Here is an 11,336-nt window from a genome sequence, read left to right as displayed (position 1 = left end):
TTAGGCATAGTGTCTTCCCGAAACTGGTTAGAATAATAATCCACAGTATCTTTACTTAAGTCAAGGAAACTATGCATCAAATTTTATCTCTTCATATTTTTGCGTTTTCCTTTGTGTAAGAAATTCAGATCCGTACGTTTTTGCTAATTGCTGAAGGTTGCACCTTAATTATAAAATATAGTAAACTAAGTACCTTTGCATTGATTAATGTTATTAAAATACTTCAAAAGTTGATGAGGTAAGAACACGTGCACCTAAAATTAACAAGATTCTATGCTTTATTTTCTGTAATAATGTGTGAAGTAATTTTTGTTTTATTTTCATGCACCGGAAAGGCGTAATGGTTTTGGAAATGTTTGTAAGTAGGCCTATTGCTTTGAAAAGCTAAATTTGATAACTCATTTTTTTATACTAAAAGCTTTAAGTATTATCATAGAATCCCTCAAAGTGTATGTCTTTGATTGGGCTAACTCGCAACCACTAGACGTCTTTCAGATGAGTGATTGCTGTCAGCAATGGTGAAATATTGTAGTTTTAGAGGATTTCAAGACGATTGTTTGGGGGTTTGTTTGACAGTATAACGACAGTTTTGAGATCTACACCGTTTAGTCGAATAGCATTGTTATACCTCTGTCTTGAATACTGTATTTTCATTGGCCTAGATCGATCACGTGTTAAGTTTATAAAAAAAAAGTCATGGCACACTTCCCATCACGTGCGCGATATCCCACCACAGGGAGTGTGCCATGACTTTGTACGTACCCGTACGTTGTGAAACGCTTGTATCGTTGGTGCCCACGCTATTTTCACCATGTTTCACACGTGAGTGGGAGCAGCGAACTAGCAGACGATCAGCTGTTTCGAGCACGCGACATGCATGTGAGTTTTTGTCTTGATTTTTGTGTTTACTGCTGTTTGTTTACGTAATTTTTATATCAAAATCCAAAGAATCCAAGACAGAGGTATCAACAATTGTTGACTGCTGTGATGTTGAATATGGCGTTTTCAACACCCTCGGCGCTCCTCGGATGTTTAAAACGTCATATCCCACATCACAACAGTCAACAATTTGCCGCAAGAAGAATTCAAGCGGATTTTGATTTAAAACTACCATGATTGAAACGTCTCATTGCATTACAGGGTGAATTTCAACGACTGAATTGTACATTTTATGAAACCTGATGTGGGTTTATCTGAATTTGTGATAAGTTGGAGGACAGTATTGTAAAGGACCAGCAGCATTCATTCCGTTTTGATGGGATATTTTTGCTGATTAATATTACGCTTTGTTTATGACATGTACATGTACATAATTATGGCATAAAGCTTCATTTTTTTTCTTTCTATCGAAAAACCAAGTGCGTTTTGTTCGATAAGATATAAGCTTCGTAATTGTATTGTATACTATTATCCAAATTAAAAACTTAATGGACAAAAAAGTTTTAAGTGGGACTCGTGAAACTATGCTCAATTTACTAATGGTGTTTACTTGTGTTTTTTATACATTGGGGTTAAATTTCGATGTCTTTAATTGCGTTTCTTTCCTTGACTCTGGATTCGCTATGAAATGCGTTAAACTGGTATAATGATTATGCAGTTCTCAAAATTTAATTTTATCCAAAGGTTTTGTAGTTTGTTAAAATGCATACATTGCACAGGAATACGCTAATAAAGCAGTATAAAAGGATTTGCATCCGAGGTTTTGTGTGTACGATTTTGTAATTGTTAATTGTCATGTTATTTTTGATCGTGACGGCTCCCTGACCTAAGATCTATAGACACGTCAGGGGATATTGTGGTTTGTAGACCAGACTATTAAAACCTGTTAAGGGAGCAGACCTGCAAATCGACTCCCATAGACCTCCGTGATAATTACGCGTACTTTCGAAAATTATTAAAAATACTCACAACTCTCCAAGGTGTTTGAGACAACCATCAAATTAATGCTTATTCCGATAATCTTTCATTTTCTGTTCAATTTTTGTTCAATTATTCAACGACTTATGGGAGAGAATTCCATCGAAAGATGATCACCCCGAAAAGTAGTCCTGTGGCCCATCGCCATTTTGAAAACCAATGATGCTTGCGCTCCATTGCAAAATAGAGCAATTTTAGGGCCCAATTTCATGGGAATTTCACAGAAATACGAGCTCACACTTCTGTGCACGGCTTCCACCCATTTATTTTGTTTTACAAACCTTCATCAAGTTCATGGCACACAAAATGCTCCTATAGCAAAGAATTTGAGGGCATACAAATTATGATTTGGCCCGCGTTGGGAATTGTGGGTCTATTACAGGTCTAAACCTTTTAGGATATAAGCTTGGTATTGGTTTGAGGGTCGAAAGTTCAAAGGTTAAGGATGAGCTGTTCAGTGAGGAAAGTCGGGCTTTTATTAATTGAATTAACATTGACCACGCCAAACGTATGATTACCCCCACGAAACCTGATGAGAAGTTCCCTATATTTAGCCACTAATCTTCGCCCTCTTTATTCGCTCTTTTCACACTTCCGTCATGGGCATGCAGAGCCTCGATCTGGCAACTTTACACAATAAATATAGCCGGTTATGTGATTCCAAGATACTGCATCTACGTCGATCAGTCCGTCTTAAAGTTCTGTCCACGGATCACAAAAAAGTATGTGTTCTTTCTGTAGCAGTGGCCTAGCCACCGGGGGCGGGGGGGGGGGGGGGGGGGGGTGGGTGGGGGGCCGACCGCCCCCATGAAACCTTGTCGCCCCCCACCGAGATTTTGAGTTTCTAAAAAAATTATCATTGATCTACATGACGCCATGGGCGTCAATCCGGGGGGGGGGGGACAGGGGACATGTTCCCCCCCCCACTTTTTGAAGAGTGGGGGACACAATATCAAATGTCCCCCCCCCCCCCCGATTTTTGAGCTCGTGTCTCATTTACAGGGCCCTATTATGTACTACAATGTATCTTTTGCTTAGAAAATATTGGTTAAAGTGGTCAGAAATTGCCTCAGATAGCACCACAGAGCATTTAGAATCCAAAATTGTTCGGGGCCCTTAAGTGGGCCCCGAACCCCACGCCTAAAGCTCAGAATTCTGGTAGCTGATTCAATGACTCCAACCTCGAAAACAATGTTCAAAAATTTTCTTAGGCCTTTAGCTGAGAAAACCTCGAAAATTGTGTTTAAATTATCATCTTTTGTGCTAAGATAATTATTGGTTAAAGTGGTAAGAAATTGCCTCAGATCACACCACAGAGCATCGAGAATCCAATTTTTCCGGGGCCCTTAAGCAGGCCCCGAACCCCACGCCTATAGCTCAGAATGCCGATAGCTGATTCAATGACTCCAACCTCGAAAACGATGTTCAAATAATTATCTTTTGCTAAGAAAATATTAGTTAAAGCTTGGAGGAAAGTCGTAAGAAATGCTTCAGATCACACCACAGAACATCTAGAATCAAATTTTTTTCGGGCCCCTTAAGCGGGCCCCGACCCCCACGCCGTAAGATAAACGCATTGCATTGAAATTAAATTTCCTCCAATATCTCGCCATGATATTGACACAAGAATCTCGAAAATTGACAGGAACCATGAAAGAATGAATTTAATGCAATTATTCCTTAAAATAACAAATCGGTTATCATCATTAATTTGCCCAGATCTTGACTGAATGGTTGATTTTTTGTATGAAATTAAATCTCGTAATGTTAAACATGATGACAAATCACTAGACGAAAATTCAATTTTAAAACATTTCGTATTTCTGGAGTTGTTGTCTCTCAAACGAGTTTGGTGGTGGATAATTATTATGTGGCGCGCCCTCTATTGTAAGAATATTGGTGCGGATGCTGCACTATTGAACAAAAATAACAACTCAGTTTCCGATCAATAACTCAAAAAATACAAGATATATTAAACTGAAATTTCGTGCAATTAATTTCCACGATGTGTAACAGAGGGGTATTGAATATCATGAGAAACAATCCAACGATAAAAATAATATGATCGTAACAATGTGGTGTTTTACACGCGAAAAATACACATTGATTTTCATTCGGATTGCATTTGTTGTGCTTAAAATACTTTATTGTTACGGTCAATATTGCTCCCTTGTTTGACGGTTTCTTCTGAAATTAAATATCGTAATGTTAAACATGATGACAAATCACTAGACGAAAATTCAATTTAAAACATCTTGTATATCTGGAGTTGTTGCCCCCCAAACGAGTTTGGTGGTGGATAATTATCGACGGACCACTATTTATGTGGCGCGCCCTCTATTAAATCAAAGAACATTGGTGTGGATGCTGACTATTGAACAAAAATAACAACTCGGTTTCCGATCAATAACTAAAAAAATACGAGATGTATTAAACTGAAATTTCGTGCAATTAATTTCCACGATGTGTAACAGAGGGGGTATTGAATATCATGAGAAACAGTACAACGATAAAAAATAATATGATCGTAACAATGTAGTGTGTTACACGCGAAAAATACACATTGATTTTCATTCGGATTGCATTTGTCGCGCTTAAAACACAGAATTGTTACGGTCAATATTGCTTCATTGTTTGACGGTTTCTTATGAAATTAAATCTCGTAATGTTAAACATGATGACAAATCACTAGTCGAAAATTCAATTGAAAACATCTTGTATTTCTGGAGTTGTTGCCCCCCAAACGAGTTTGGTGCCGAAGTTAATTGAACGTGATGGGGGGTAATAAATAACCGTCTGATATTTTCTACACAAACCCCCGGTGTAGGGGGTTTGGCATAGATATTTTCAGATACCAGCGTTTACGACAATGTGTTGCAAAAAGTTTGTAATTTTGCTTATATGTAAATGTAGTTGGATAAAGTAGTATAAAGAAAAAAACGGCCATTTCAAATTCTAAAAAGTAATTATGATTTGAAAATGCTGCGAAAGCATCCGAAATGTACCTGACCAAAAACGGATACGTCTTGCATGTCATTAATTATTTCAACTTAGACATTTCGATATTGCCCACCAAAAAAATATTTGTATCTCTTGCACTATCATTTAATTCCATAGCAGTTTATTTAGCCTCTGAAATCACCACCCACATTTGAAACCCCAACACAAATCCGCCGACTGTGGGCCAGAAATCGTAGCTTGTAACTTCAGTCAAAATTTTTAGTGCCATTTTTTTCCCTAATTAATAGACAACTTTATATTGATGAGAAAAATAACTTTATGTCGACAGAGGGCGCTACAGTGCCTTTTCTAGGCAGTGAAACTGAGTGAAAGTCTACGATGTGGGTCTGTTCCTTGCTCTTTGGCAAAATGAAGTTACTAGTAATACTCTTTTTCTGCTACTTTTAACTTGCAGCATTTTAATGGATTTCGTGTAAACTGAACATTAGCGAGGTTTGGGACGAAACCGCTCTCAAAATGGTAGGTTTTGGCTGCTTAGCAACAGACGCTGACACAGTCTGAGTGCATTCCGGCCGCTCCGATCGGATGTGTGCGGTGGTCGTGTGTAGCTTGAGTAACTCCAGGTAAACAAGCTCATCAGGAATTCACATGTAATTTGTAAATTCCTGATGAGCTTGTTAAGTTCGAGTTACTCAAGCTACATGTGAATGAATCATTTATGAGCATGTCAGCTGGAGTTACAAATTTGAGCTATAATTTAAAACCGCTCAAGTACAATTTAAGCAGTTTACACTGAGCGTGGATTTTTTTGTTTTTTTTTAGAATGGGTCACTTTTAAAAAAATTTCAGCTAGGGGCTGTCAAAATAGGGTAGGTAGGGAATTTGTTTTTTGGGGGCAATTTTTTTGTGTGTGTTCGATCACATATAGGCCCTCAGGAGGTGTGTGCGTATACGGTGTAGTCAAGGGTAAAAACTAGTAGGCCTAATTGATGGTTTTTGGGTTTTTTCCCTTAAAAAAAAAAATTACCACAGTTCACTTCGCAGTGCAGCAAGACAAAAAAACAAAAAAATAAAAAGTACAAAAATTGTACGGGGGGTACGGTACAAGCGAAATGATGTGCATGCGTACAAGTGCATGTACCGTACCCCCCGCGGCGCGCTCCGAGCGAACCGAAAATCATCTCTCGATCATAATGCGTGCACGTTTCAAGTGTCAGGTTGGCTCAATGTGGAAAGGGCATATTTTTCATCATTTTGGCCTAAAAACCGACAGAATCCACCTATGTTAGTTCCGCACAAGATACGTGAGTATGTCAAGAGATAAAGTACGGAGTATAGGGGCAAACTGTGCAGCGGTTCTATGTGAAATGGCTGCATTTTGATGGACGTTTTTGTACTTTATTAGTGTTTTGTGCTGCAGGCAATTTTGCGGGCTTCTTGATCTATGAGGCTCCGCTCACCATAGTTCTAGGAGTAGGGCGGGGCTACTCTGTGTGCCTTCTAGCACTCAGTTTTTGGAGGTCTGCTGGCTATGTGATTTGGATTGGTGCTGTTGTGCCCATCCTTGAAAATCACGCAATCTTAAGAATGTGCGCGCATTCTTAAGAATGAGCGCCCATTCTTAAGAACGAGCACGCGTTCTAAAGAATGAGCGCTCATTCTTAAGATTGGGTGGGAATATCACGTGCACAATTTATGAATTTTGCCCAATCTTAACAAACATTGCACGACATAATTATGTTGAATGAAATGTATAGCGGTTAAAAAGGGAAACAATTTATATAAAGAGGAAAGAAAATGTTCTATGCTTCTGTACTTGTATAACTACGATAATTTGAATCAAATTAAACCTGTTTACTATTGCTTTTTTCTGCCCACTATGGGAAGTTTTGTAATAACGGAGGACTGGGAACTAGTCTGGGAAGTGCTTTGTTTAGGCTAGACAAGTTACAAGTCCCTGTATGTATCATATGCATGCCACGAAAACAAAACGATGTCCAGAAGCTGCCAAAATTGCTCTTTTGACTAGATAGAATCCAGCTCTGCGACGTAATGGTGGGGTGTGAACAATAAATTGGTGGCAATTTAAATGGGAAATAGCATTAGCACTATGGGATGTCGCAGTATTCATTCTCATTCTTCACATTCTTCATTCTTACGTTCCCCCCCCCCCCACTTTTATTATCCCAAAAATCAGAATTCTTTCCACTAGTATTATTATGTCTCTTATTTTTTCCCGGTCCCCCCCCCCCCCCCCCATAATCAATCCGCCTATACTTATCATATCCACTCTACTTTTCAGCGCCTTGCGTTGCAACAGTATAATTATTGAGAATCAGTGAACGAGGATGCAGCTAGACTTGCCAAGCGCAGCCGGTGCTCGGCATCGACAAGACCGTTATCTTGTTGCGCATTCTTAAGAATGTGCGCTCAATCTGGAAGAGTTATTTTTTGCGAAGATTGAGCAAGGATCCAGTTGCACATTCTTAAGAATGTGCATGCACATTCTTAAGAATGCGTGATTTTCAAGAATGGGCACAACAGTGCTTTGATACATGCACTGCCTCCATCTAAAATTCCACTTTCACAAACAAAAATCTCCCCAAAAAGCTGCCCTGGTTGATCCGTAACTATTTGAAATTTGGGAACAATACTTTCTTTGGACCGTCGGACAGACAGTTTCGTCAAACGTCTGTATTTTGACGTAGCGAACTGTACACGACCTTGATGCAAACCGCAGCTGATCGCTGCATGCAGTGTCCGTTATTTCGTGGAAAAAATGGATTATTTTTTTTTAATAAAATGAAAATGAAGTTCTGCACCATTGTGTTGGTTGGTAGGGATAATAGGTCACCCAGGTGATTGGGCTTTGTTTTTATTAATTTCTTTTTTGGCCATATTAAAATAATGCCCCAAAAAAAAGGGATGAGGATGCAACATTCTTCCCTCAAATTTAAGAATAGTTGTGAATTGCTCTATTTTGTTGTCCATTGATATGATAAAGAGTGTGTTTGATTTTTTTATTTTCCTTACAGATGCTGTCAAGGCAAAAGCCGGCCACCGGGCCTGGCTCCTCGACTCCAGCCCAGGAGAGCAAGAAGAAGAAACAGCTGCCCAAGCTGGAAGAATACCTGGATTGCAGGGACTACACCGGCGCTTTTACATCACTAGAGGTAGGGACATGGGGCCCAGATAATGCACTACCTCTGTATGGATTCTGGTTTTGTTTAAATGTTGGGAATTTTTTTTAAACAGATTTAGAATTTGTTTTGGTTTAAATATGTAAACATCACATCCTAATCGAATATTTGCCATTTGGGATTTGTTTTATCACGTTTCAAGCAGATTGTACGACAGAAATTTGCTGTGATGAACATCCCCCTCGGCTCAAAAATAATTTACACATGTCGCAACCTGATGCCGCTTCAGCGGTTGTGTACAAGGTCTATGGAGAGTTAAGAAAAGTTTCTAAGTATTTCCGAAGAAAATAAGAAATATTTCTCAGTCTCAGATTCATGTCTTATCATCATTTTTGCAATGACTGACCTTTATTGAGATGATATATGAAGAGAAAAGTGGCGTCAGGTTGCAACATTCTTTCCCCATCTTTTGTTGGTCCCATTGCATTTTCTTATGGTGGTCTCCTACTGTATCTATAACCACTCTGTCTGTGTTTTCTTGTTGTTCAGACATCATGAATCGCAAGGCCAGACTAGCCTGGGAGTTGTACCTTAAGATGGAGACGTCTGACGAATCGTTCAGCCTTCTGCAGCTTATTGCCAACGATTGTTACAAGGTAAAAAGTCACCCCCTATTTTTGTCCATCATATGTTTGGTGAAGATTTTAGGCAGAAATCCCAAATCGGTATCCAGTCACTAAATCTAAACCTGCAGCCGATTTCACGAAACAGATTTGACACTTCGTCAAAACCCAAATCATAGAGGAGACATCAATCTAAATGAAGGGCACGTGTAGGTAAGAATGCAGTATCCAGACGCCACTTCAGCGGTTGTGTCCAAAGTCTATGGAGAGTCAAGACAATTTTCTATTCAGTATTTCCTAATTGGAAATGTTTCTCAGTCACAGATTCATGTCTTTGAAACATTTTTGCAAAGACTGATCTGTATTGAGATGATGTATGAAGAAAAAAAAGTGGCGTCAGGTTGCAACATTCTTTCTCACGTGTAAAATCAACAAGAATAAGTGACAAATCCCTGTCAAAACGGCAAAAAAACCTGATTCGTTGCACATTAACCACTTTGTGTAATGAGCTTGAATTACGAAGGATGCACTTTTGTGTCTCGAACTTTGGTATGCATGTAGAGAACATCATAAAAGATTAGAATAGCCAAAAACCCCAAATTGCTTAAAATATTGATTTTGAACAAATTCATCGTTTTGTGAAAATGATGGCGAAATGATTGAAAAATTCAGGCTTTTCATTCAAACTTCTGATTTTTTTTGCTCGACCTCAAATTGTAATTGTCACAGTCTCTTCTGAATTTTTATTTTCCAACTTCTCTGTCAATAGATGGGCCAGTTCTACTATGCGGCCAAGGCTTTCGATGTCCTGGAAAGATTGGACCCCAATCCTGAATACTGGGAAGGCAAGCGAGGGGCGTGTGTGGGCGTATTCCAGCAGATCATAGCTGGTCATGAACCAAGGTGGGTGTCATGTCTGTCAAGCAAACAGTGCACTCTGACCAATTAGATCTCAACGTTTTTGTCAGGTGACCACAGTAGATCAGTCAAACACTGCACTCTGACCAATTAGATCTCAACTTTTGGTCAGGTGACCACAGTTCATCAATCAAACAGTGCACATTGCCCAATTAGATCGCAACCTTTGGTCAGGTGACTATAGAAGATCAATCAAACAGTGTACACTGACCAATTAGATCTCAACCTTTGGTCAGGTGACCACAGTAGGTCAGTCAAACAGTGCACACTGACCAATTAAATCTCAACCTTTGGTCAGGTGTCCACAGTGCATCAATCAAACAGTGCACACTGACCAATTAGATCTCAACCTTTGGTCAGGTGACTATAGAAGATCAATCAAACAGTGCATACTGACCAATTAGATCTCAACCTTTGGTCAGGTGACCACAGTAGATCAGTGAAACAGTGCACACTGACCAATTAGATCTCAACCTTTGGTCAGGTGACCACAGTAGGTCAGTCAAACACTGCACAATGACCAATCAGATCTCAAGTTTTGGTCAGGTGACGGTCAGGTGACAACAGTACATCAATCAAACAGTGCGCACTGACCAATTACATCTCAATAAGTATCACTCTGGTGCTCTACCAACTGAGCTATCCAGCCCTATGTTGGTGATTCCCTAATTTGTCAATGTCTCTGTCAAAGGGGGGCAAGTCAGAAGCCATAAACCTCTATATGCCATGCAGCCAGGGATCACACCAAAAGTCACGATGCAGACCTGGGAAATATAAAACGGGGATCACTCAGAGAGGATACAGCTTTTTATTACAAATTTTCATGAATACTTTTCAACTTCTTAGTCCTCTTATTCAAATTCATTGATTTTTATGGATTTCCCTCTTCTTTTTCTTATACTCTTTGAACAGCTTTCATTTTTTGTGCAAAAAAACCAGTGAAGTTCAAGCCACTAGATTTTTGTCCTATTTTCCTCTACAGGGAAACACTGCGAGACATCCTTCAAATCTTGCGCAACACCGGTAACCCGCAGGTGGAATACATCATCCGTGTCATGAAGAAGTGGGCCAAGGACAACAGGGTACCAGTTTCCTGAGCTGAGGAAGTCCCTCTCCTAGTCTTGACTAGATTGTTTAAATGTGTACATTCCAAACCCCTGCTTCACAAAGGGATTTTTCCAAAAATAAAACAAAAGAACAATACTGTTTGTATCAAAGTGATTTGATCTTCACATAGGAATGTTGCCTTGAAATATGTATATTTCTTTTATATTAGCACTATTTCAAACAGTCTGATCTTTAACTAAAAATACTAAGCATGGAATTTTTCATTATAATTATGAAGGTTAAAGGCTTGTAGGGTCATTTGCATTCATCCCAAAAGTAGCCAACCAAATTATTTTCAAAAAGCTTACTTGGATTAAAGATCATACTGGTACTAAACAACCCCAGTAAAATCATTTTGTCTGGCTTGCTGTCACTAAGAAGAAATCGAGAAATGTGTAATGTCCACAGATGAGTTGAAACTTCGACAGTCTAGTTTTTGAAAATTCATCTTTGGATTTTGAGTAGTGTTATTATTGTAAACAAAATGCATGAAAAGCAAATGATGTTACCGTGAAATCTCGATAACTCAAACTCTAATAACTCAAAACAACTGTTAAGTCAAACAAGGAATCCATTCCCTTCAGTAGTATAACAATGATATACAACCCTGCTTATCTCAAAATTCTGCTTAAGTCACATTTCGAAACTGTTCCCTTGAAGTTTGAATTAT

At 39.0% G+C, this 11,336-nt stretch overlaps 1 protein-coding gene across 4 annotated transcripts; it reads left to right on the top strand.

The window, feature by feature from the left end:
* Window positions 1-5,230: 5,230 nt before the first annotated feature.
* Window positions 5,231-10,862, top strand: LOC119722310 (intraflagellar transport protein 56-like). Of its 4 annotated transcripts, XM_038192359.1 has the most exons (5): window positions 5,243-5,298; window positions 7,914-8,051; window positions 8,568-8,674; window positions 9,411-9,544; window positions 10,542-10,862. In XM_038192359.1, exons 3-5 carry the CDS (start codon window positions 8,573-8,575, stop codon window positions 10,654-10,656), a joined length of 351 nt encoding a protein of 116 aa, XP_038048287.1. In that variant the 5' UTR covers window positions 5,243-5,298; window positions 7,914-8,051; window positions 8,568-8,572; the 3' UTR covers window positions 10,657-10,862. The 4 variants fall into 4 exon arrangements, with proteins under 4 accessions (XP_038048286.1, XP_038048285.1, XP_038048284.1 ...); XM_038192358.1 differs by lacking the exon at window positions 8,568-8,674 and having other exon boundaries at window positions 5,231-5,397; XM_038192357.1 differs by lacking the exon at window positions 8,568-8,674 and having other exon boundaries at window positions 5,236-5,262.
* The last annotated feature ends 474 nt before the right edge of the window (window positions 10,863-11,336 follow it).

This window comes from Patiria miniata, unplaced genomic scaffold (genome assembly GCF_015706575.1).
Source record: "Patiria miniata isolate m_02_andy unplaced genomic scaffold, ASM1570657v1 HiC_scaffold_15, whole genome shotgun sequence".
Taxonomy (NCBI): domain Eukaryota; kingdom Metazoa; phylum Echinodermata; class Asteroidea; order Valvatida; family Asterinidae; genus Patiria; species Patiria miniata.
Note: the sequence above shows the minus strand (reverse complement) of the source record. Positions and strands in the feature narration are given on the sequence as shown.